Source organism: Heloderma suspectum, chromosome 13, assembly GCF_057233095.1.
Source record: "Heloderma suspectum isolate Gila_16-S chromosome 13, 16-S_ref, whole genome shotgun sequence".
NCBI classification, from domain to species: Eukaryota; Metazoa; Chordata; class Lepidosauria; order Squamata; family Helodermatidae; genus Heloderma; species Heloderma suspectum.
In genome coordinates this window covers 27,967,098-27,993,145 of record NC_139470.1, presented here as the reverse complement: position 1 = coordinate 27,993,145, position 26,048 = coordinate 27,967,098, and the positions used below count along the sequence as shown (strand labels likewise).

Here is a 26,048-nt window from a genome sequence, read left to right as displayed (position 1 = left end):
GGCGGGCGGCTCCGGGGTCAGCGGGGCTGTGCATCCGCTCTGGGTTTCAGCCAGAACGTTGAAGGAGCTCTCCAAGGTGCGGAACCCAACCCCCCAAACGGGTTCAGCACCTTGGAGAGCTCCTGCGGGGTTCGGACTGAAGCCCAGAGCGGATGCACAGCCCCGCTGACCCCGGAGCCGCCCGCCTCCGCTGGCTCCCGCCGTGTCCGGAAGGATGTGTCCGCTCCCCAGAGGCGGAGAGACCCCGGCTCTAAAATCGGGGACAGGAAAAAAAATGGGGGGCAGCAACTAAGGTGCTTACTCGGAAGTAAACCAGAGAATGCAATGGGGCTACCTCCCAGGAAACCGCACAGGGTATAGACTTACCTTGGAGGTGAGCCCCGTAAGCACGCAGCACGCTTCCCTGGGATTTACATGTAACGCAGGTGGGTTGAGTTCTGAGTAAACAAGGCTGGCGATGGAGCGCTCTGGGGATTTTTAAAATTTTGTTTTAGGGGAGAAACTAAGGGGGGTCGACAGACGTTAATAAAGAGATGCGAACTGTGGAGAGGAGGGAAACTATTACTTTGCAAATAAATAAATAAATAAAAATTCTGGGAAGGATTGCCATCTGTCCAGAAAAAAACAACCCCGAACTCTTTCTGCTTCCCAGGCCTGCTTCTGTGCTCTTCTCAGAGCTGCAACGTCACGCCATTAACCAGCAGGTGAAACTTTTCGTGGCATTAAGAAGAAATGCAAATTTCTGCTTTGAAATGGCTGCAGAGATCAGGCGGCTGTTAAAACGCATAGCTGCAGGTGCTGGGGCTGGAGTTGGCCACCCTGCGCGCGGCTGGCTTTCGTTTGCGGCCCAGTTTCTAGACGGGAACAGGAGGCGCCATCCAGTCCCAGCGCGTAAATACCGCGGCTATCCTTTATTGACTCTCTCGCCAGGGATCCTTTTTCTTGCGCCAGTCTCAAGAGTGCAGGAGAAACAGGACCTCGCTCTGCACCGGATGCGGGGCTCCTTAACGGAGGGTGCGATCCCGCGCATGTTGAGACAGAAAAATAAGACCTGCACCTCCCGGCTGGCTGCGGAATGCTGGGAACTGTAGGACTCCTTCTGTCGAAGCATGCGTGGGTTTGCGCCCTTACTTGTTTTGTGGGGACTTGGCTTTTTAAATAGTTCTAAATTGTTCTAAATCTGTGTGTGTTTTAATTCCTGCTGTACGACGCCCTGAGTGTTGTTGCGGTTTTCAGAAAGGCATCGAATGGTGGTGATGGTGATGGTGGTGATCCTGCAAGACCAGAGACTGGAGCAAAAAAGCTGATCCCAAATCTATCCAGCTTTCCCCACCCTGGTGCCAGTGGAGGCGGGTGGCTCCGATTTCAGTGGGGTTGTGAATCTGCTCGGGGTTTCAGTCAGAACTCTAAAGGAGCTATCCAAGATGCTGAACCCAATCCCCAAAGCGGGCTCAGCACCTTGGATATCTTTACAGTTCTGGCTGGAACCCCAAGCAGCTCAACTCTCCACTGAAATCAGAGCCACCAGCCTCCACTGCCTGGTGCCCTCTAGAGTTGCAGTCCAACACAAAGAATCATGGAATAGCAGGGTTGGGAGGGGCCTACAAGGCCATCGAGTCCGACCCCTGCTCAGTGCAGGAGTCCAAGTCAGAGCATCCCCGACAGATTGAACGCCTCCAGTGTGGAAGGCTCCTGCACCTCCAGGTTTCCTTCTCCCATCCATGTCGACGGATGGGATATTTCATGGATAGTGCTCCTTCCGATTCCCAAATGATGATGTGGGGGGGGGGGGAACCGTTGCAAAGAAATAATGCGACAAGACACCCTAATGTTCCATCCTGCCCCGCATATATGCAGCGAGTGGCAACCCGAAGTGATGCCGCTTGTATTTTTCTGCCTCTATGACGCACAGGCAGCTCGCAACCTGCCTCCAGGCTACGTGTGGAATGATCCACTTTCCTAGTTTTCTCTCTCGCTCAGATGATGACGCCAGTTCGCAGGGGCAGGGCCCGCCTGCCCGCCTCCCCCCCCCCGTTAACCCCTTTGTTCCTGGAGCCAAGTTCGTTCCTGCCAATCAATACTTCCCTTTTCTTTCCTTTTGGTTTTGCTTTGTTCTGGGTTCCCGGCAGCGACGTGAAGACGCGCGCTGGAGGTTTCTCAAGGAGCCTGACGGCGGCCTTGGCTTCGCCTTTCTCTGCTGCGCCTGGGGTCGCCAACTTTCCAACCAGCCTCTGCTCCTGTGCTTTTAGCGGTGGTGTGACCTACAGACGCGAACAGGTAATGACGACGCTTCCATTCTCGCCTGCTGGCTTCTGCAGAAGTGGCTCTTAAAGGCAGAAAGATCTTTAGACGTTGTTTCCTGGTCAGGAGGCAACCCTGCCAGACTCGTCGTCGGAAAGCCCCCCCCCCGTTTTCAGGGTGGGGTGCAGCCGAGATGGAGGCGAGTTTGGCGTGGTTGCAGCTAGAGGATGGAAGGGCAGGGTCCTCGTCACGTAGAGGTTCCCAACGCTTGAACCAGCCACGGCGCCTGTACCCTTTCCCGGCGCTGTAATCTGCAGAAGGCGCTGCCTGAAAAAGCGAATGCTTGTTGGGGTTTGGCAAAGAAAAGGGAAAGGGGGGTGGAATTAGCACTCGCTGTAGGGATGAAGGGGTTAACTGGCAAGTCCGCTCCGCAGGCACGTTGGACGCTGGAGCAGCGGAGGCAGGTAGAGCTAAGCCGGATCCCCCCGTTGCGCTTGCGCGCTCCACATCGGATAGCGGGGGGGGGGGGAGGCAGGGCGAAAGGAGAAATGCAGCCAGCCCTACCACCCTAATGGCAGAGAGCGAAGCGGATCTCAAGAGCCTCTTGTGGAGGGTGAAAGAGGAGAGGGCAAAAGCTGGTCTGAAACTCAACATTAAAAAAACTAAGATCATGGCATCCAGCCCCATCACTTCCTGGCATATAGAAGGGGCAGAAATGGAAGCAGTGACAGATGTTACTTTCTTGGGCTCCAAGATCACCGCAGACGGTGACTGTAGCCATGGAATTAAAAGACGCTTGCTCCTTGGGAGGAAAGCTATGGCCAACCTAGACAGCATAGTAAGAAGCAGAGACATCGCCTTGCCGACAAAGGTCCGTCTAATCAAAGCTATGGTTTTCCCAGTAGTAACGTATGGCTGTGAGAGCTGGACTATAAGGAAGGCTGAGCGCCGAAGAATTGATGCTTTCGAACTGTGGTGCTGGAGAAGACTCTTACGAGTCCCCTGGACTGCAAGGAGGTCAAATCAGTCCATCCTAAAGGAAATCAACCCTGAGTGCTCATTGGAAGGACAGAGACTGAAGCTGAAGCTCCAATATTTTGGCCACCTAATGCGAAGAGAAAACTCTCTGGAAAAGACCCTGATGCTGGGAAAGACTGAGGGCAAAAGGAGAAGGGGACGGCAGAGGATGAGATGGCTAGATAGCATCACGGATGCAATGAATATGAACTTGAGCACACTCCGGGAGGGAGCGCAGGACAGGAAGGCCTGGTGTGCTATGGTCTGTGGGGTCACGAAGAGTCGGACACGACTGAACGACTTAACAACAACTTGCAGCTGAACAAGAGGCAGGGGCTTCTCGCATTACCTTGCCTCCCATCTCCCTCCCTTTGTTCTGCAACCTTTCCCTGAAATTGCAAGCTCTGCGGGGCAGGGGCCTGCCGTTTTGTTTGAGCGCCGGCGCCACCACGTTACAAAGGAATAGGAACGAGGGAAGCTGCCTTCCCCCAGGTGCTTCCAGACGGAGTACTACCAGTGAGAAGGCATTGCGCAGCTATTCTGTCTTTTCTTCCGTAAGAGAAAAGGCAGAAGCAGGAGTGGGAAAACACGGGAAGGTTGTGAGTTGGACATCATCCGGCCACCCATAAAAGTCCTGAATGGGGCCACAGAAGCCTCTTCTGAAAGCACCCCATGCCAGATGATTTGTCAGAGTACTGTGTCCGCTGGCCAGGAGTAGGAAAGCGTGTGGCCTCTAGATTGTTGTACTACAACTCCCATCACCCTTGCCAGTTGGCCATGCTGTCCAGGGCTGATGGGAACTGTAGTACAAAATGTCATGAAGGCCCCAGGTTTGGGAAGCCTGGGATAAATAGATCTCCCCTCTACAAACCATTTGTGTTCCCATTTTGTTTAATTAATATATGCATTCTATGGCATATATTTAGGCAGAAAGAAGTCCTACAACTTTCAGCTTCTTCCAGCCAGCCATGGTGGCTGGGGAATACTCAGAGTTGTAGGCTTATTTCTGTCTAAACATGCATAGGATTGCACCCTAAACTGATGTATCAATCCCAGGTTTGCTTTAATTTCCTGTGGTATGGAATATTCTCTCTCTCTCTCTCTCTCTCTCTCTCACACACACACACACACACACACACACACGGAAAATGCCATATAACTTTAAATGTGGACACGCACCACTCACTCGACTTCCTCCCCACCCTTAACTGTGTCTCACTACATACTGATGTATGTATAAAGGAATGAAATACTGAATATCTTCAGCAGGGCTGGAAAAAACCCCAGGCATCAGGTGCCCCAGGCTCCTAAAACTGAAAATGCAACCCTGTATAGATCATGGGCCTGAAAGTCAGGTGCTGCATCCCCAAAAACATGCATAGGATTATGCATAAACATGCATAGGATTGCACCCTAAACTGATGTATCAATCCCAGGTTTGCTTTAATTTCCTGTGGTATGGAATATTCTCTCTCTCTCACACACACACACACACACACACACACACACGGAAAATGCCATATAACTTTAAATGTGGACACGCACCACTCACTCGACTTCCTCCCCACCCTTAACTGTGTCTCACTACATACTGATGTATGTATAAAGGAATGAAATACTGAATATCTTCAGCAGGGCTGGAAAAAACCCCAGGCATCAGGTGCCCCAGGCTCCTAAAACTGAAAATGCAACCCTGTATAGATCATGGGCCTGAAAGTCAGGTGCTGCATCCCCAAAATTTGAGACTGGCATCTGTGGGATTTTAAACATTTCCCCCCAACCCTAAATCCAGTATGAGACACTGCCCCCAAGCGTACTCTTCCCAATCGAATGGGAACTTCTCCACCAGAAGACTTGCATAGCTGAGTACTAACCAGATTTAAAAACTGACAGATGAAGAGTTCTGTATAATTCAGAGGAAGCTGGTCCAACCAAATACAACCATTTTCCTATTTGGATTTGAGACTTGGCTGTAGAGAAATGTATCCGCCGTATCTCTCCATGTCTAAAATCTAAACTGATTTGCAAGAAGGAAAACCCCAGTAAATGCTCTGAATGTGGCAAGAACGTCTCACCTCATACAGTATAGGACTCAAAGTGAGGAGGATCTTCGTAAGCATCCCTTTTGCAAGCAGCAAACTGGTTTGAGCCAGAACTGTATCTTCTGCATCGCAAACCCCCCCATCCAAGAGAGAGACCCTACAGCTCTGGTAACCGCACAAATTTATCTCAGAACTCACATCTGCTGCAACAACACATCAGGACCAATGATGGGGAAAAAACCCTCTAAATGTTCTTATTGCAAGAAGAACTTTAAACTTTCATCGTCCCCATCACGTGAGGATTCACATGGGAAAGAAGCCTTAAAGTGCAATAGTTGCAAGGAAAGCTTCTGGTGGTGCTCAGGTTTGATTCAGCACCAGAGAATCCACATGGGAGAGAAGCCTTATACATACCTGGTGTGTGGGGAAAGCTTCACCATGCGCTCCACCCTTGTTAAACATCAGAGAATCCACACTGGGAAGAAACCTTATAAATGTCCAGAGTGGGAGAAAAACTTTAGCAGCAGCTTTCTGGTCATTCAGCACCACAGGATCCACATGGGTGAAAGGCCTTACAAGTGCTCCAGGTGTGAGAAAAGCTTCAAATGGATCTCTGGACTGGCCTCACATCAGAGAATCCACATTGGCAAGGAATTTGATTCGCCATGGAGGAACTGATGTAGGAGCTTGTCTCTACATGTGTCGAATGTGGCAAATTGTTTATCCATAGCGAGACGCATCGTCAGCACCACAAATGTGAATGCAAGCACAAGTGAATATAGGAAAGGAAACCATTCTGATTTGTTTATTAACCCTGCTTTTAAAAATGAAGTTCTGTTGGCTGTAAAGGAGGCAAAAGCAGGGAGAAAGAACCCTATGAAAAAGACAAAAGTTCTCTTCTAAACAGAGAGACCCCTGCCTTGCATAGCCTCTTGGTGGAAATAGCAGCAACCAGGAAGATCTCTTCCCGGTGGGTTCAAAACATGCACTGCATGAAGAAGTACCCGTTCAGTGTCTTCACACTTTCTGATGGTGAAGGTTGTTTCTCCTTTGGAATGTCCTGATCATCAGAAGAATCAACTGTTCTGACTGTGGGAAAACTCCCACTTATATCAACGCCAAGCACTTACTTGAAAGCCAGTTTCGATACAAGCCACACAGGTTCTCTGTATCGTGACACGCCAACCCTGCCCTTTTAGGAACTGCAAATAAAGACTTCCCCGTGAGCTCAGGCTGCCCTGTGCAGTGCAGTCTACAGTCTATGAACGCTGCGCGGTGCATCAGACTAGGAGCCCTTTTTTGGTACAAGCAGGCAGCAAAACCTGGAGGTTTCATGAGCCGCTCCCAGGAAGCAGCTGGCTTTGGAGAGGGCAAATGGTGTTTCGGCCAGCCACAAACCCAAATTGCTCAGGTGGACCAGCACAGCTTTCCTCCAAAGAAAGCCACCCCCAACCTGGTGCTCACCCATCGTTCCCAGCCAGCATGGCCACTGGTCATGGGGACAATGGGAGTTGCAGTTCTACGCATCTGGAGAGCGCCAGGTCAGGGAAGAATGGCCTCGGACAAAGCAAGAATTGCGGCGGGCTGGTTGCGCCTGCTTATCTGGGATGTGCCCGGTCATATCACCCCGTGGCCTGGCACAAGTAGGATTGCCGATTGTTCAGCCGGCTCCTGTAGACGTGCCTTTAACAGCGACGTGATGTACGGGCATCAGCTGGTGAGAATACTTATTTCAAGCTGTGAAAAGCCTGACCTGCTGATTTTCTGCATGGTGGTGGTGGTTTTGAAACAGGGGCCCTCATCATTTATGACAGCTAGTAAGTCACAAATCAATATGGGCAGGTGGAATATACCAGCTTGGCCGTGCTGCCCCTCCAAAAGCATAATTTAGGCATTTTAGCTTTGTTTATTAACAGGTGGGGTGGGTTTCAGATGAAGGATGGACCCATACACACTATATGTTTAGTTACAAGCATGAGGATATTGACATACATGTTGCACCCAGAATTGCACTCGTGCATCAATAAAGAACGCTAAAACGGATCAATTCTGCTCTTGGATGGGCAGCAGAACCACATCTGCAGATTCCACTTGCCTGGAATATTTCATGACTTATTAGCTGTTGGCCTCTGACTTCACAAGGGGGCACATGGCACAGAATGTTCGTCTTGGCAGCATCTCCGTATCTCCTCTGACATCTAGTTCAACACAAAACCTTTTTGGTTGTATCTTCTCTGAGAATTATTAGTAGAAGTATATACACTTATTAACTCTCTTTTTTTAATGAAGAAAAAATTATTCTGACAAATCTATTGCCACTTCTTAGGGAATCTTTTGGGGTCTTTTTGCTGGCATTTGTTTTTTCTAACATACAATTGATACTCTACCCTTCATTTATGACGCAATCCTGTACACGTTTAACAGAAAAAAGTCCTACAACTCCCAGCATTCCCCAGCCAGCTTCTTTTCTGTCTAAACATGCATAGGATTGCACCGTAAGTTATTTAGGCAATTTAAATAGAAATGTATTTTCCTCCAAAAAAAAGGAGCCACTCAAAGCAATTTACAAAACATTAAAACATAAAAAAACAAACGCAACAGCTAAAAGCAGCAGCAAAGACAAAACTTACAAAGAACCAAATTAGCAGCCAATACGTAAAATTAAACAGAGGCAAGTGCTTGTTTAAAGAGAAATTGCTTCCAGAACTTGGATAAAGAGGACAACAACCTAACTCCGCCGGGCAGGGAGTTCCACACTCGGGGTGCTACTACTGAGAAAGCCCTCTTGTGCGTAGCCATCAGCTGGACCTCCAAAAGCGCGGGTACAGGCAAGTGGGGAAAAACAACTCTGAACAAAGTTTAAGAATAGTCAGCCAAGATTATACCAGCTACTAGCCCATTCACAAATGTGAACCAAAATGAGTCCAAACTCAGCACTTGCATGAAAAAAAGCCCCACATTATATTCTTCCCCCACCACCATCACTGCATGTGCTGTATAAAAAACCTGAAACTCTCCATAATACTCCATGCATCTGATGAGGTGGACCACAGTCCACGAAAGCTTATGCCAGAATAAACTTGTTGGTCTTGAAGGTGACACAAGACTCTTCCTTGTTTTCACACTATTTAGTGCTGCATATACCAGCCTTCCCCAACCTGGTGTCCTCCAGATGTTGGGCTACATCTCGCATGATTCCCCCAGACAGGTCTTCATTAGAGAAACAACGGGGGTGGCGGTGAGGTGAGCAAATTCTCTGCCCGAATAATCATTTCATGCCCTCAAAAGTTTTTGAAATCCTATGCATGCTTAGACAGAAAAAAGTTCCACAATTCCCAGCAAGCTCTAGCCAGCTGTGCTGGTTGGGGGATGCTGGGAGTTGTAGGACATTTTTCTGTCTAAATATGCATAAGGATTGCCCCTTAATCTAACCTCCCCCGACCCCCGATGCTGAAGCCTTACCGTAGGGTTGCCAACTTTTTTTTCTGGTGGGGTGCTGCACCTTTGAATTTCTGCCTGTCACGTGGCTATGTAAGGCACAAGAGCCATGCCATGGGGGCTGGGGCAGTGCAAGCTCTCGTTTTGGGGGGCCCTTAAGCAAGAAGCCCTCGACAAGGCCTCCGCTCCACGTGCCACCCCCCCACCACTGTCCCTACTGCCCATGCCCTTGCGCTCTCCTTCTAGGCCCAATACACACAACCACCTGGAAGGAGAGTGGCCAGGAAATGGCAGTGCAGCGCCAACTCCTGACTCTGGTCACGGCGTGCCTGCCTGGAGATGCCAGGCGAGCAGGTAGCAACAGCAAGGGCAGAGAAGCACTAGGGCCAGGAAGTTCCGGGAGACAGCAGGAATGCCCCTGCCTGGGTGTGGGCCTTAGCGGATGCCCAACAAAGCCGACCCTGGTGGGAGTGGGGGGAGGAAGAGGAGCATTAAACACCCTTTCAAACAAAGGAAAAAATGAGCGGTTTGGCCAACTGGCAAGGAAACGGGTGAGCCCAACCAGGAAGACGAGCTGCAGTGGTAAAACGTACCAAACTGGGAAAGGAGGTCAAAGTCCTCCAGAGATCCTCCAGACGTAGGGGCCTGGCTCCTGGAGAACAGCAGTGAGAAAACAAGCGGCTCCGAAGTCTGAACGCTTCTGGCCACAGTTATTCCATCCCGGACTACAGTTTGGACAAAGCACCATTGCTGGACGAACCATTTCCGACTTGCTTGCCCTCGTACCGCCTTCTTTGACTGTTCTACTTCCAGCTGCTCCTCCCGGGGAGCTGAGAGGATGAGAGCTCTGGTGGCAGGTGCTTCTGAAATGCGAGAAGGGGAGATGGAAGCAGGATGCAGACTACACCTGGGGGTGTGGGGCCACTAGGCATGTTGCAGTTATGACCACGGCTTGGCTGTGCAGTGAGTAGGGAAGGTGGCGTGGTCTGATAAGGCAGAGGCAAAAGCCAGAGCGTGCCTGGGGCAAGGGGCTGAGGATTCGATGCACGAATGGGATTAGCTAAGGTAGGGGCGGAGAACCCTTTTTATGTTGAGGGGCACATTCACTTGGGGAAAATTTCTCGGGGGCTGCATAGCAGGGACGGGCAGGGCCAGAGCTGGCAGTGCAAGAGCCATTTTCTTTTTGCCACACCCTTTTTCTCTCCCACTCTCTCCTCAGTCCCTCGCCCCTGCTCCCCATGTGACAATTAGGCTTAGGAAAAAAGGTCCCATTCACATAAACGGGACCTTTTCCCTAACCTGATTGCCGCAGGGGCTGGGGCAGGGCCATGGAGAAAGACTCAAAGGCTGTGCGGGCCAGCAGTTCCCCGTCCCTGGCCTAAAGTGAGGGTTCCCCAGGGGTTCTTCATGTGAATGGTTATCCTGGGATAAGAGCCTGGGAGCTCACGCTATGCTCTGATTGTTAATTTTGCCAGTTTCAGGGGCAAATCAATATAGGAAGTGAGATGAAGGGAGTCAGAAAACAAGACCAGGCTCTCTTTCCTCACGTCCGTTTTATTCCAAGTGGAATAAATGGGTTTATTTACGTAATAAATGATCTAAGTTAGAGGTGCAAAAAGTGCAGACTGGAGGAGCCCCCCACCCCCTGAAAAAATGGGGGGCGGGAGTAAAAATGCCCTAGCAACAGGCTCTATGGTTCCTACTATAGATGCTTTATTCCTAGAGCATCCCCAGCACACCTTAGGAAATTGTGTTTGAAGGCTCCTGTTGGCTTCCTAGGAGGCTCTAGGAATGGGGCTTCTACGGTATGAACCATAGAGCCTGTTCCTACAGCATTCTTCCAGCGGGGGTCCTGAAAAGTTTGAGCTGGCAGAGAACCTTGGATAGCTCCTTTAGAGTGCTGACTAGTTCTGACCGAAACCCGGAGCGCATTCACCGCCCCACTGATGTGAGAGCCATGCCTTTTCTACTTTTCCCTGCAGGAGAGATCTGAAACGAGCTCTTACCTTGCTTCCGCATGCCTGGGCCAGGTCCTCCTGGAAGCTGCGGAGATTGTCCAGGCTGCCTCTGAAGTACATGGCATTTTCTGCCTGCAGCTCTCGGATTCGTCTCCGCAGGTGATGCAGCAGCTTTGGGGTGCTGAAACAGCGTTGGCTGGAGAAAGGTGCTCCATGCAGCGGTGGGGCACACGCAGAGTGCGGGTGGAGGTATCTGTTCCAGGCCTGTGGAAACCGGGGGAGGGGGGAGGAAGAGGGAGAAAGCTGTGAAATGTGTGTCACCTGCAGGACGGACAAGGACCCGGCTTTGGCACACCAGGACCAAGGTTCCACAAGCACATGCCTTGGCTCAGAGGGGAAAGGTACAGAAGACGAGAAGCCAGAAGTGAGAAGCCAGAAATGAAAGTGTGGTTGGGGAGGGAGGGGGAAGCTGGGAAGTCAGCCAATGCAGGGAATTCCTTCCCCCTCCTTACTAGCGATGGACAAATCTGTCAGCCCCAGTTTCTTTTTTTTTACAGCCCCGTTTCTGCAGCAGTTTGCAACTTTTTAAGTCCACACAATTTTTGTGGACTTTTAAGTCCACGAAATTGCGTGCACATTTTTCCTAGCTTTTGCATGCAATCTTGACTAATATATGCATTTTTGCAAGCATTCACCCTATATAATGCTGTTTAAAGGCTTTCCCCACTAATATAAACATTTTCATGTGAACCTTTCCCCAATATACACATTTTAATGCATTAAAAAAAAAAATAGGTGAACTGCATTGCAAAATTCAGAGAAGTGTGACTACTGAAGCATAATTGCATTCTGGTTTGCATATCAATTCATTTGGGGGGACAAGCCCATGTCCCCCACCTGCATCTCTATGGCACAAGCCCTGTTTACCTGGCACGGGCCACGACCCAAAGAACTGTAGTCAGTACCAAAACAAGGAAAGGCCTGTGTCTGAGGCTCCCAGGTATCAACCACAGTCCACAGGAGGGAACAAAGAACCGTGTCAGAAGTAACCAGGTTCTGCTTTCAGACAATGGAATTATAACTCTAACTCAGCCTGATGCCCCATCCTGCCCCCCCCCAGTATTTTGCTCTTCAACTCCCATCAACCCCAGCCAGCATGGCCAATAGACAGGAACGCTGCGAGTTGTAATCCAAAACATCTGGGGAATGGTTCCCCAAAACAGGCTGGGGAAGGCAGCTCTAGCCCAACTCTATGGTATAAGCAGTTTTTGAAGCCTCTGGGCAACTTGTGGCCCTCTGGATTTTTTGGCCTACAACTCCCATCAGCCTAGCATGGCCAATTGTGAAGGATGATGGGAGTTGTAGGCCAAAACATCTACAAGTTGCCCAGCCCTGCTCTAGACAATGTGGAGTGCCTCCTTCCACTTATTCCCCAAACAGCCTGCCAGTCCCTACAGAGTCACATGGAAGCAGCGGCCCAGGGGGGCAGGGAGGATTGGGGCCCAGAGAGCAGGCCTATTGCCACCTCTTGCACACTGCCCAATAGGGAAGGCCCACAAAAACTCCCCCAAGCCCTCATTCCCCTATACCATGGAGAACTGTCCAATTTCTGACTCTGATGTCTCCAAGTTCCTATGGAAGTCTGTGGGTTTGTCTCTGGAAAGGCACCTGCAAGGGAAGAAAAAGAGGGAGGGAGACAAATGCTCTGAGTAGCTGAGTAGAACGCAGCAACTTCATCTGGGCCTGGGCTACTCAGCCCCAAAGCCTGTTCCGAATGCTTGAGCGCCACCATGGAACACCAGAAGACTGCCTGTAAACAAGTGCAGAATGCCAGTACTTCACCAATACATACATTGCGACATTCAGCGCCAAATATCTGGGCTTAAGGAGTTAGTTTCTAAGTCACCCGGCACAGCATCCAACACCTCTTTTTAGAAATTAATTTCTTCACTTGCTTGCTCTTCCATAAACTTGCAAATAGCAATGACATTCAGGCTGCACAGCTAGTTAAATATATGGTGACCAGGCAGAGGGGCCTTTTTGGTTGTGGCATCCTGTCTGTCCTTTATAATGGCTCATTTAAAGCGGCCATGTTTACAGGCTCAGCCCATTTTATTGCTTCCTGATGATCTGAGCTGGAGGATTAGAGAAGAATAGCCACTCTAATTGGCTCCATGTCGGTTTCTCTTCCTGGAGTGGGAAGCCTTAAATTACTGGTTTCTTCTCATTAAGTTAAAAAAACCAAAAAAATGGGAAAGAAAACACACACACACACACCCTGCCAAATTTTCCAGAAATCCATGAAAAAATGTCAGAAACAAAACCCAAATACTGGCTTTTTCCTCCAAAAAGTATCTCTCACCCCGACCCAATTTTTTCCTGGTTTTTTTCTAGGCCTTCACATTTTTACCCCTCCTTTCCCAGTACCACAGGGTTACTCAGGGCCCATCTTGTCCGGAGGGGAAGAGAGATCTGGCATATTAAAATCCCTGTAGGTTTCCTGTCTTTCCTGTGGAATTACACAGTTGTTATTGATGATTTTTTATTTTTTAAAGTAAACCGCTTTGTGAGGTTCGCCCGAAAAGCGGTATATAAATACCTCAAAGAAATACATAAAGGGACTTCCTGCTTTCTTGGGACACTCACTTCTCCAGCTCGGTGTCCAGCTCCTCCTGAAACTCGCTGGCCATCACATCCTTCCAGGGGGTCCTGTTCCTCTGGAGAGCCTGCAGCTTGCGGTCCTTCTCCTGCAGCTGTTGGCGGAGCACTGGCTCTCCCTCCGCCCTGGCCTCCTTCAACCAGCTGCGCTGCAGGGTGGCAACGTCTTTCATGTGCTCCTGCAGGGGAACCACATTTGATCAGTGGAATCCCTCCTGCCACTCGCAAAGGAGAAGCAAAGAAGGCAAGCCTCAGCTGGTCGAGGGGCCCATGGGGCATGAGCCCCCAATCTATTTCACAGTGCCCTGAGTGTCATCAGAGCCAATCGGAGGACTTTTTTCTCATCTTAATTGCCATGCAGGAGGTGATTTTCAAAGAGAGTTGTAGCTGGGAAGGGTTAACTCCCCCCTGCCCACATGCTGCAACACCAGATCTCTCCCTGCAGGGCAATTAAGAAAATCCTTTTTTCCATTTGCTTGGGATGATCTGGGCCATGGTGCTAACTGAACTGAAGAATTTATTTTATTTGGGATTATTTGAATGAGAAATGTATTGGCTGCCTTTGCCTCCTGTGAAACTTAAACACATCTTCATAATTATTTCTAAATTTGCACACGTAGATATAATTTTGCATATACAGACTTGACACTGATTTGTGTCCTATGGGCCCAGGCCCCGAATCCTCTAAGTGTCTAGCAATAGCCCTGGGCTCAGACTTGGTCAGTACTGCTACAGATGCTGGCTGGCCTTCCTTTTGTCAGCCTGATAGTCCAGGATGATTGGTTGATCAAGAAGAGGTCATGACAAGGGCTGGTCTCTTGATAGCTGGGGCTTGCTCTTTAGCTTTTGGAATGAGATACCCAGCAGAGTTTGGAGAAGAAAACACACTTCTCGCTGAAGGGATGAGGCAGAAAAGTAGCTAAATGCAATCTGAAGAGTTTTCTAGCTGCCTCACGGGTGATGGAAGTGATGGAAAAGTTGCACCTGATGGATCTCTGTCAAAACACTGTTAAAAGTACAAAGGTACATTAAAAAAAAGTGTGGTAGAATCTACCCAGTGTGATCTTACTTAACATGTAAACATCTTACAATTTAAAGTAACACTGTGGACGCTCCAGCAACATTTTTCTTTCTATGTGCACCTGTGGGTGGATGGTCTTTAAAACCTAACTGCTCATCCTGCAGATTAACAGGCAGATTCATAAAGCAAATTGAGCACTGGCTTTATTTACATGCCACCTGCTAACAGCTGTACGGAGCTTAAGGGGGGACTCACCTGGACCAACTGCTCCTTCAGGGCTTCTAGAGCTGACTGGCTCTCCAGGTGAAGCTGTTCCTGCTGCCGCTTCAGCTCTTGCTCCTGAAGCAACAGAAAAAAACATTGATGTGGGCTGGGTAATTAAACATGCATAGGATTGTGCCCTTAGACAGAAAAAGTCCCACAACTCCCAGCATTCCCGAGTTGTAGGACATTTTACTATCTGAACATAAGACCAAAAGAAGAGCCCTGATGCTGGACCAGACCAAGATCCACCCAGTCCAGCAGCCTGTTGACACAGTGGCCAACCAGCTGCCCACAGGAATCTCACAAGGAGGACATGAGTGCAGCAGCACCCTCCCACCCATCTTCCCCAGCAACCGGTGTACAGAGGCAGACTGCCTCTGGTGCTGGAGGTGCACATAGGCATCAGGCCCAGGAGCCGTGGGTGGCCTCCTCCTCCAGGAATGTGTCTCCTCTCCTCCCCTTTTAAAGCCATCCAAATGGGCGGCCATCACTGTGTCTTGTGGAAGTCAGTGGTGGCTGGTGACCCCAGTTCCGGAGGGGCAGTAATTCCATTCTGGGTTTTAGTTACCACCAGCCCAAACTCTAAAGGTGCTACCCAGGTGTTGAACCCTATCCTCAAAATGCATGCAGCAACTTGGATAGCACCTTTAGAGCTTTGGCTGGTTGTAACCAAAACCCAGAATGCAAGCGTAGCCCCTTCAGAACTGAAGTCACCAGCCGCCCACTGGTGGTAGCGAACGCCATAGTCTGACTCTGTGCTGTGTGAGGAAGCCCTTCCTTTCATCTGTCCTGAATCCCCCACCAGTCCGTTTCATGGGATGACCCCCTTTGGGTTCTAGTACCATGAGAGAGGGAGGAAAATGCCTCCCTAGCCACATTCTCCACACCATGCATAGTTTCGTAGACCGCTACCATGTCTCCCCCTTCCCTCCTCTTTTCCAAGCTAAACAGTCCCAGCTGTTGTAACCTTCCTGCACCGGGGAGTTGCTCCAGCCCCCAGATCATTTTGGTTGCCCTTCTCTGCACATGCACAGGATCAGTCCCTGGCTTCCGTTGGAGCCTTTGGGTAGCCAGATGTGGAAGAGGAGGGGCTCCTGCATGCAGCTGCACCGGCCTGGATCTCCCTCTTCTACACTACTGCAAAAGGGGCAGGCGCCTCTCCTCTCTGCGCCTGGCCTCCCTACTTAGAATGGACACCCAAGGCTGTCTTCCACAGAGCCCGCCTGTGGGGTCCACCTCGCTCCCTGTTGCCCATTCTGAGAGGCAGCTGCTGTCCAGGGCCTCGGGCAGTTTTTTCCCCCGTCCCCCCCATCCCCCCCGTTCCCCCCCCCCCGCATCCCTGCAACTCAAGAACTTTGAAATGGAGATACTAGGGAAGTTTCCCCAACCTCCTGCTGGTTTGAATGATGGGAATGAATCATTCCCAGCAGGAGGCTGGGAATGATGGAATGATTGGGAGCTTCCCCAACCTCCTGCTGGCTGGGAATGATGGAAACATCTGAGGGGCACCAGGTTGGGGAAGGCTGCCCAGGACTGGAGGTTCTGCATTACAGCCTCAACTGAACCAAAGTGGTGAAAAATGCCATCCCTCCCCTTCACCCCGCAAGAGCCACCACACAAGGCTCAGGCAGTAGCCACAAGCCCAGGAGAAGGGGACGCCAGCCTGGCCCGGCAGTCTTCCCAAGCCTGCCTCCTGGCCTGCTTCTGGCCAGACACTGGCAGCTCCGCTCCCCTCACCTTCTCCCTCTGGACCCGGCGGATGCTGTGCTGCTGCATCTCTGCCTCGTGCTGCAGCTCCTGGAGGTGGCGCCGGGTGTCTTCGCACAGCTCTTGCAAGTCCTGGAGGGCCTGGCTGGGGGAGGGTGGGGCTGGGCTCCTTGGGAAAGACAAGGGGAGCCCGAGATGGAGGCGAGCCTGTGCCGATCTTCCGGGAACTTGATGTCCCGTTGGCATCCAGAGTGACACTATCACTTCCTCTGTGCCAAGGGTGGGCAACTTGCGGCCCTCCAGACGTTTTGGCCTACAATTCCCATCAGCTGTAGCCGGCACAGATAAACCCTGAGCGGTCACAGGAGTTGTAGGTCGCAACCTCTGGAGGGCGACAAGGTACCTGCCCCTGCAGTCTGTGTGAATCTGCCACGCACACAGCAAACCCGCAAACAGGCCCACGAGAGCCCTGCTGCGGGCTGGAACACCGCCAATGGCAGATCTACACCCACGGCGCTATCCGTGGCTATAACTGCCCCTGCCACCCCCCGGGCAGGGGTGTTTTGCCAGTCTTGACGGAAGACGGCGCCAGAAGAATGGAGCAAGTGCGCGGGAAAACAAAGGGAGAGAAAAGATAAGAGGCTACGGATTGCAGCAGGCCCATAAAGAGCAGAGCATACATTTCAACTGAACGTGTTGAGCGGGGACGGGCAACCAGAGCCCTAGGCCTGACTTCAACAGCCCCCTGCTCTGGCAAGGGCGACCTGTCTGTTTCCTGGAAGCCTGCTGGATGGGGAGGAGGAGGAAGAGAGGGAAAAGGGGGCGGCAGAAAGAGAGAGAAAAGAGTGCCAGAAAGGGAAAGAGAAAAGGGGCGAACCACCCACTTTTGGCTCTGGCGCCACCAACCGCGGCCCCCGACTTATTCACCATGTGGGAATGCGGCCCTTGGCAGATAACAGGTTGCCCACACCTGACATTGCGGAGAAAGGAGCGAAAAGATATCAGAGAAACAAAGGGAGGGAGGAATGAAGTCGGGCCGCAAAGCTAAGGATAGGAGCAAGAAGGGAAGGGGCAAACTAGGAGGCAGGAGTGCATGTGAGAGATGGGATAAAAGAACCAGCTACATTCTACAGTTGGGGGCCAAGTCCTGTGTGAGCAGAAGGAGCACAACAACACGCCCCGTTTGCACTGAATCAACTTGTACCCATGCAACATCTGGGCCAGGCTGGGTGTGCTCGCCTTCTTGGGAAGCAGGTCCCGGAGCTGTTGGCACGCTAAAGTGATCTCCTGGGCCAGGGAGCGATCTGCCCATTCAGCATGTGCCTGAGATCCCCTCTCTCGGAAGGATGCCCCGCTCCGCTCTGCTGTCTGTTGTAGCTTCGCCCTCAACTGGTCCCTTTCTTGCATCCTTTCCTAGGCATAGAGAGGAAGGAACACTACAAAGAGCCTGTGTGGGTGGCCAGAGATTGTCGATGACCCAGCTGATCATTGCTATGATTTCTGTAGGGCCATTAATGTGGGAAGGCGTTGTAGCTCAGTGGGAGAGCCCGTGTTTTGCATGCAAAAAGCCCCAGGTTCAATTCCCGGCATCTCCAAGGAGGAGGGCTAGGAAAGGCTCCTGACTGAGACCCTGCAGAGCTGCTGACAGTCAGTGAGAGCAATATGGAGCTAAAGGGACCAGTGCTCAGAGTCCAGTGCTCTTCCTAATGCAGATCGCACTTTACAAAGAAGCAGCCAGTAGTCAGGGCCCTGCCCTGAGCAGCTCACGCGCTGAAGCCTGGCACAGGGGAGGGCGAACAGAGGGAGAAAATGCATTTCACCGTTGGTCATACACATCTGTACTTGGTCGGTCGGTCGTGGGGACTAGGGAGTTGTGCCAAGGGCTTAGTGAAAAGGTGGAGACTCCGTTAACTGCAACCCCCCCAAATTAGTATCTCCTCCAAACATAGACCAACGTTTTGTGCCGCTTTGTGCCACAAATACCGAGTTTTGTGCCACCACCCACAACTGTGTACTGGAACATCAGATGCAGGTCCATAGTTAACACACACAAAACCCAACATTGCGACATCACCTCAGAACCTATGCCAAAGTCTTGTGCTAGTTTCGGGTGGTGGCACAAAACTAGCACAAAACTTTGGCATATATTTGGAGGAGATACATGTTTGGGGGTTCATAGTTAACGGAGCCAAAGGTGGATTCTGAGGAGTGACTTGAAGCGGGGGGGGGAGAGAGAGAGGCGTAACGCGGCTGAGTCATCATCCTGAAGCCACCACCCTTGTTTACATGGGCCAGGAATCCGGGGTTGGTTTCGCCACAGGCTTCGTCCCCCTCACCTGCTCCAGCTCCTCCCGCAGCCTCCTCAGGGCCTCCGCTTTCTCCTCCTGCAGCACAGCCCGGAGCTCCTCCATTGCCACACGCTTGTCACACTGAAATGAACGGGCCTCGCTCTCCAGCTCCCGGATCCTCTAAAATGCAAACATGCCGGGAGAGATCTAAGGCCAGCCCCGCCCGCGCCCCCGCTCTTTCTCCTTTCTGTACGGCCAGGGTGGGAGCAAAACAAGCCGACTTCCACGGTCTCTGTTGATTTGCACGGGCCCTTCAGTCAGAAGAAACAGGCTGAGCAAAAGCGGAACAAGGTATGAGAGGTGGCAAAGAGATGGCAGGAGATGAAGCAGCCTGTACTTCCAGGACTGTGTGGAGATAGTGGCACAGCTAACACGGGGATGCAGCAGCCCAGAGGTAGGCCAACAACAGTCTTGCGTGGTCTGCCTCGGACTTCCCCAACCTGGTGCCTTTCAGATGCTGGCTCAGGGATGTTATGACATGCTTGGTTAAGAACTACAAGTCCCAGAGTTCCCTGTACATAGCAAGAGGGAAGAACAGCCAGGAGGGGAGAACAGCACCATAATCAGAGGTATTGATCCCAGGGGCAGTAGGAGCTACCGCTCCTTCTGGATTTGGAGGCCCAAAAGATTTTGATTCCGCGAAGCCAACATGGATTTGTCAAGAACAAGTCCTGCCAGACGAATCTGATCTCATTTTCTGATCAAGTCACCTCCCTTGTGGACCGTGGGAACGCTGTGGACATCATATCCCTCGACTTCAGCAAAGCTTTCGACAAAGTGCCCCATGATATCCTGATGAGCAAACTAGCTCGAAGTGGGCTAGATGAAACAAGGATCCGGTGGATCCACAGTTGGCTACAGAATCGGACTCAAAGAGTGCTGATCAATGGGACCTTCTCAAGCTGGGGAGAGGTAACGAGTGGGGTACCGCAGGGCTCAGTCCTGGGCCCAGTGCTCTTCAACATTTTTATTAATGACTTGGAGGAGAAGATGCAGAGAATGCTTATCTAATTTGCAGATGACACAAAATTGGGCGGGATAGCTAATACCCTGGAAGACGGAAACAAAATCCAAAGAGATCTAGATAGGCTGGAGCGCTGGGCAGAGAACAACAGAATGACATTTCATAGGGATAAATGCCAAGTTCTGCACCTAGGAAAAAGAAACCAAATGCACAGTTACAAGATGGGGGATACGTGGCTCAACAACACGACAAGCAAGAAGGATCTTGGAATTGTTGTGGATCACAAGCTGAATATAAGCCAACAATGTGATGTGGCTGCAAAAAAGGCCAATGCTCTTTTGGGCTGCATTAATAGAAGCATCGCTTCCAAATCCCGGGAAGTACTAGTTCCCCTCTACTCAGCACTGGTTAGGCCTCATCTGGAGTACCGTGCTCAGTTCTGGGCACCGCACTTTAAGAAGGATGCAGACAAACTGGAGAGGGTTCAGAGGAGGGCAACAAGGATGATCAGGGGACTGGAAACAAAGCCCTATGAAGAGAGACTGAAAGAACTGGGCATGGTTAGCCTTGAGAAGAGAAGACTGAGGGGAGATAGGATAGCGCTCTTCAAGTCCTTGAAAGGTTGTCACAGAGAGGAGGCCAGGATCTCTTCTCGATCATCCCAGAGTGCAGGACATGGAATAATGGACTCAAGTGACAGGAAGCCAGATTCCGGCTGAACATCAGGAGAAACGTCCTGACTGTTAGAGCAATACAACAATGGAACCAATTCCCTAGGGAGGTGGTGGGCTCTCCCACACTGGAGGCATTGAAGGCTGGACAGCCATCTGTCAGGGATGCTCTGACTTGGATTCCTGCATTGAGCAGGGGGTTGGGCTCGATGGCCTTTTAGGCCCTTTCCAACCCTACTATTCTATGATTCTATGATTTGTAAGGGTGCAATCCTATGCACCTTCAGATGGAAAAAATTACTACAGTTCCCAGCATTCCTCAGCCAGCCATGCTGGCTAGGGAACAGTGGGAGTTGCAGGACTTTTTTCCATCTAAATATGCATAAGATTGCGCCTTACACGTCCGCTTCACAAGTATCCTACAGGTCTTTTTGAGAATTTTCCTTGTGAAATACTGCATTTGGGGGGAAAAACTCGGGAAAGCCTACTTTGGAAAAAGGTATGAACTACCCCCACTTATCTTATAAAACTAATAATGTTTACACAAAATACACAATTGCAACTAATATTCAGTGAAATATGCATAGTCTTACAGGTGTCCTTCTATAGGGCATGAAGGGTTATGGCACCTAGTCATTTGTCTATCGAGGGTGAAGATGCAAGAAAAATTTACTTTAGAGAGATAATGAATGATTTTGCAATGAAAAAGGCCAGAAAAATAAAGCTTGAAAGAGAATTGGTCTGTTTGTAAAATGTTTGCAGCTGCCCTGGTTCATTAGAACAATGTTTAAATTATCAGAACATCAACGGCATAATACTTTTCTTAGGACCAGCCGAAATGTAACAAAACAGTCAGCAAGCTTTGTAGGACTCTTCTTCAGGCTGGGTGTTACGTTCAATCAAAAGAGGGCATGTTCTGGGGCCTGCTAGAAAAAGCCCAGTGCTGGCCATGGAGAGGTTTCAGAAATGACGGAAATGCGATTTCAGAATTAAAATAGAAACTTTTCTTTCATGACTCATAGGGCCGTATGAATGGGATGGGATCATGGTATACATGTGTGGGACAGGGCCCTTGTTACAAGTTTGTACTGCACCCCTCCCCAAAATGATGCTCAGGCCCTGTTTGCAGCAACCCCTCCCCTCCAGCACACAACACTGAGTGGGGCAGCTGGATGCACTTTGGGGCTCCCTACGTTGTAAACAGCTTCTTCTTCTTCTTCTTCTTCAACACATTGCTCCATGGGAATGTGGTAGAGGCTTTCCGTACTGGTCACCAGAACTGCCACTGGGAGTCCCTGGTGACTATCTAAGTCCAGGTGCACTACCTGTGCCCCCCTCCAAAAGTGCCTTGAACTGCCGCCCCGCAAGATTCCCTCCCGCCACCAACACTACTGCCTGCACTTTCTACTCCCCTCCCCAGAAATCCTCATACGGAGCACTCTCTTTCCGCCACCGGTAGCAGCCAGAAAGAACGATCGATAGCAAGATCGTTGCGGGGTGGTGGGGGCATGCAGATGCATGCTTGGCCGGCCCCCACACCATGTAACATGCAGCCCACAGGGCTGAAAAGGTTGTGCGCCTCTGATCCATGTGGACCCTTGAAACACATAACCCACCGCCGTCAGTGGCTACCACTAGCCCTGTTCAGGCGCTGCAGTGATCAGAATGCTCGCTGGCGCTCCCTTCACCACCTGGGCCGCCACCCTCCACGCATTGGGAGGGGAAGGCCTGCAGCGGGAAGGGAGCCCGCTGTCTGTGTGGACACTCTGCAGGCGGCCAGGGCTCCAAATTGCACAGGGAGCCTACACATGCAGAGCGCAGTTGTGGGGCCAGACAAGAGAGACCTGACGGAGGGCGTGGGGCCAGAAAGGGCATTGCCACGCTCCCCTCGCGGCCTGAAGAGGGCTCCTGAGCCCGTGGGATCCAAGCGAATGGCGGCTCAGCCCTGACCTTTAAACCGCTTGTGTATCAGAGGCCTTCACCTCACGGAGGCTGGCGGTTTCGTCCTGCAGAGCTCGGCTGCTCTCCCGCTCTTCCTCCAGGGCTTTCTGGAGATCTGCCCGCATCCTCCGGTCCTGCTCCTGCATGGCCTCGCACTGCATCTGGAGGGCAGCCCTGGCGTCGGCTTCCCATGTCTTCTTCTCCCGGAGCAGCGCGGTCTCTACCTGGGGACGGCACAAGGGCGAAACCAGGCTCGGGGCAGGGGACTGAGCCACAGAGGCTCCAGTCCTTGAGGTCCCACCCCCGCCTTGCATCTCAACGAGCCTTTGCATTTCGATTTCTTCCCCATCTTCTGAAACGCAGAACAGACGGGCTTGGCACAGGTTGGAGGCCCCAATCAGGGCCGGGCCTGGCTGTGGGGAGCGGAACCCGAATCTAGGCTGGGAAGGCGGTCGACTTGGAGCCCCGAGCACAGCAGGCAGAAAGCAGAGCTCCGTCGACCAGGACAGAGACAGGTTCCTCATCCTTGCACCAAGCTCGGCCAATCCGGAGGCCTCATCTTGCCTGCCGACCGTAGGGGCCGAAGGCTGCGCGCCCCTCTTCCTTTCCGAGGCTGAAGGTGGCTCCTTCGGACAGGCCCCCAGCCCAGGTGCCTTGACTCGAAGAGGAAGAGGGGGACGAGGGCCCAGCCAGGCGTTTGCCCTGGATGTCCGAATGAGGCCGGAATCCGAGCCGCACCAGGCCTCGGAGGCAATGTCAGCTCATGCTCTGGAAGTGCTGTCCCTCTGTGGCAGGAGCGCAGAACCGCTTCCTCCCCGAGGACCGGATTTCGTTTTGGAGAAGGTTTCAGGGCCCCCATTCCAGCGGTGGGCAGGGCCAAAAGCAAAAGGGGCGGGGCCGAAAGCATCAAAAATATCGGCATATTGTAGCTTAAAGCTCTTACTAAGGGCTGGGAGAGGCTTTTAGGATGCTTCCCTTTTAGAAGTGTGGGGGGGGGGGATGCACAAAAGCCAGGAAACCACAAATGATTGGTGTTTGGGGGAAAGGAGCGTAGCCTTCTGGAGGGCCAGATTTCTGCTCCCCTGCTTTACAGCCACTGTTCTGAATGCTACAGAGTCTATTCCTCGGATATAGCCCCCTCCCTGGGCTTGGCGCAGGTCAAAGAATGCGTTGGGTGGTTTCCCGGCTTTTCTGCAGTTCCCCCCCCCCATTTCTAAAACGTTGAAACGCCTCTCCGAAGGCCCAGCTGCTGGCAGGAAGAGTTTGAAGTCCAAATAGGCTCGGACTGCCGGCATTTTGGCCCCACCCCCTCGGCCCTTGGCCCCACCCACCAATGGAGTGCAGCCCCCGAGGGGGTCTCTGAATGGAACGCGGCCCTCGGGCTGGAAGAGGTTCCCCACCCTGCTGCAAGCAGAAGAAGGGGACGGTGTTCCCAGCTCTCTCGGAGTCGCCTTCTTCGTTGCACAGGGAAGGTGATGCGGGCTCCTGGACAGAAGAGCTGGAGCAGGGGCTAAACAGGCAGCCAGGTGCTTTGGGGGCCCATTGAAAGGCGCAAGAGGAGCGTCCCGGAGGAGATCGTGGGGTGGGGTGGGGTGGGGCTTTTCCCCGGACAGCAGTGGGGGCTGGGGGCTCCAATGTCCATGGGCGGTGCATCCGCTCCGGATTTCAGTCAGAACCAGTCAGAACTCTAAAGGAGTCCCTGAGAGTTCTGACTGAAACCCGGAGCGGATGCATCACCCCACCAACATCTGCTGGACAGTCCGGTCGGTGTTCACTGCAGGAATCAAGCCACGTGGACTGCAAGCTGGGTTTCCGTCAGCTCTGTGGACTTGCTTGGGAACCACGTGGATTGAGGCCCCACTGCCCCCACAGGGATGCCGGGACATCGGTTGATGCTCTGCCCGGACTGCCACGGCGCTCGTAGGGAGCAGGTTGTCCCGTGGCGTCTGCCCAGGAGTGCCGAATGCCTGGGGGCAGCGAGCCAGCATGCAGCTGCCACAGCGCTGGAGCCTGGGGAAGGCTAGTGGGGCCTCCATGCAGGAAGGATTTTCTCGTGGCCTGCAGACGGGGAGAGTAGGGATCCCCTCTGAGAAGCGGTGGCGGGAAGCAAGAATAAGCATCGTTTCAATCTGGGGCCTCGTGAGATTTAGGAGCGGCACCCGTGGAGAAAGGGCCAAGCCGGTACGCTCGTCGTGACGGACTGTTTCGAAGGCACTGCTCAGGGAAGGGGAAGGCGCAGGATGCACGGTGCACCTTACCATCTCCTTGGCCTCTTGCTTCAGCTCCCTGGCCTGCTGTTGCATGGCCTCCTGCCGCTGGACAAGCTCTGCATCTCGTTCCTGGGTGGAAAGCGGAAAGCCCACGGAATGAAACTGCTGGGTTCCGGAAGAAAGGAAGCTGCCTGATGGGCTCTAAAGTGGGGAACCTCAGGCCCAGAGCCAAGTCCGGCCCTCCTGGTTTCCCAGCCTGGCCTGCTGGGGTTCCCCACATAGCCCCGCCCCTTGTCCCTGGCTCCACCCCTTCCACCGAACCAATCCTTTGGTGGTTTCATGGCTTTTGTGCGTTTTCCAGAGGCAGGAAGAGTTTGAAGCTGCAGTATGTGGATATTTTTGTGTGCTTTGGCTCCACCCCTTTTGCCTGCAGGCCACGCCCACTGCTGGAATGCAGCCCCCAAGAGCTTCTCCGAAACGGAGTCCGCCCCTCGACCTGAAAGAGGCTCCCCACCGCCATTATGGGGAGCGAGGCCGCTGGTCAGTCTAGCGTCTCCTGCACTGACCGGCAGCTGCCCTGCAGGGCTTCAAGCAGGAATCCTTCCCATCGCTACCTGGAGATGCTGCCGGGGACTGAATCAGGGGTCTTCTGCATCCAAACCTGGGCTCTGCCCCTGAGCTACGGCCCCCCATGACTCAAATTGCCTCTCGGCTATGAAGCTCACTGGGTGACCTCGGACTGGGCGCTGCATCTCACAAACCCCAATATGAACTATTGTGGAGATAAAAGGGAAGACCTCTCCCAAGTGTAGCACCACCGCGAACTCCTTGAAAGAAGGGTGGGGGTACGCGTGTATCATCATCATCACCCGGGCAAGGGCAGCCCAGCCGCAGCCTGTGCCTCAAAGCATCCTGGGTAATTACCTCGACCATCTTGCGAAGGTTTTCTATTTCCTTCTGGCAGGTGGCTGCTTGCTCCTGAAAAGCGCTGGCCTTTGCCCACTCCACACTCTCTGCAAGCTAGGAGAGAGAAGTTAGGAAAAAGCCAGTCAGTTCTAACATGCAGGAGCGCATCCCCCCTTTGGGTTTCTCAGGGAGACAGCAGCCAGCTAGGGGCGAGCAGCTATGGCCAAATTTCCCGAAGATTTCTGCAATCCCTTTAAAACAAAAAAGGACTGCAAAAAGCTCCAAAAGGGTCTCTCCAAATTGGGAGAATGGGCATCAAAATGGCAAACACAGTTCAATGTAAGCACGTGTAAAGTCCTGCCCGTTGTGGCAAAACATCCCAACTTCATGTATACACTGATGGGATCTGAGCTAGCGGTGACTGACGGGGAAAGAGATCTTGGGGTTGTGGTGGGCAGCTCAACCCAGTGAGCAGCCACTGCCAAAAAAGGCACATTCCATGTTGGGAAATGAAATGAAAATAAAGCTGCCAAGATCATCCTGCCCTTATACAAATCTGTGGTGCAACCACACTTGGAATACTGTGCACAGTTCTGGTCACCACACCTAAAAAAAAAAGATATTGCGGAGCTGGAACAAGCGCAGAAAAGGGCAACTAAAAT

The 26,048-nt window shown here is 52.0% G+C and overlaps 2 protein-coding genes and 1 long non-coding RNA gene across 4 annotated transcripts in view; 1 reads left to right on the top strand and 2 right to left on the bottom strand.

The window, feature by feature from the left end:
• The window catches only part of LOC146336261 (uncharacterized), a 31,598-nt gene extending 30,396 nt beyond the window's left edge, over nt 1-1,202 (bottom strand). Inside the window, exon 1 of the mRNA XM_084819503.1 lies at nt 367-1,202. The gene's annotated coding sequence lies outside the window, so the exon portion shown is untranslated. The remainder of the gene's footprint in view (nt 1-366) is intronic.
• On the top strand, nt 119-8,399 carry LOC146336260 (uncharacterized). 2 transcript variants are annotated; one of them, XR_014785712.1, is made up of 2 exons: nt 119-425; nt 2,130-8,399. It is a non-coding gene; the product is annotated as an uncharacterized LOC146336260 (long non-coding RNA). The 2 variants fall into 2 exon arrangements; XR_014785711.1 differs by having other exon boundaries at nt 119-704.
• Nucleotides 8,400-9,173: 774 nt separating this feature from the next.
• Nucleotides 9,174-26,048, bottom strand: part of LOC146336259 (uncharacterized) — a 47,506-nt gene continuing 30,631 nt past the window's right edge. Inside the window, exons 16-29 of the mRNA XM_084819270.1 lie at nt 25,405-25,500; nt 24,529-24,609; nt 22,312-22,494; nt 18,683-18,814; nt 17,551-17,759; nt 16,377-16,515; nt 14,631-14,714; nt 13,343-13,533; nt 12,286-12,364; nt 10,745-10,960; nt 10,038-10,116; nt 9,499-9,601; nt 9,332-9,390; nt 9,174-9,199 (exon numbers count right to left, since the gene is read on the bottom strand). Coding sequence (XP_084675396.1) covers nt 9,174-9,199; nt 9,332-9,390; nt 9,499-9,601; nt 10,038-10,116; nt 10,745-10,960; nt 12,286-12,364; nt 13,343-13,533; nt 14,631-14,714; nt 16,377-16,515; nt 17,551-17,759; nt 18,683-18,814; nt 22,312-22,494; nt 24,529-24,609; nt 25,405-25,500 — 1,677 coding nt within the window. The remainder of the gene's footprint in view (nt 9,200-9,331; nt 9,391-9,498; nt 9,602-10,037; nt 10,117-10,744; nt 10,961-12,285; nt 12,365-13,342; nt 13,534-14,630; nt 14,715-16,376; nt 16,516-17,550; nt 17,760-18,682; nt 18,815-22,311; nt 22,495-24,528; nt 24,610-25,404; nt 25,501-26,048) is intronic.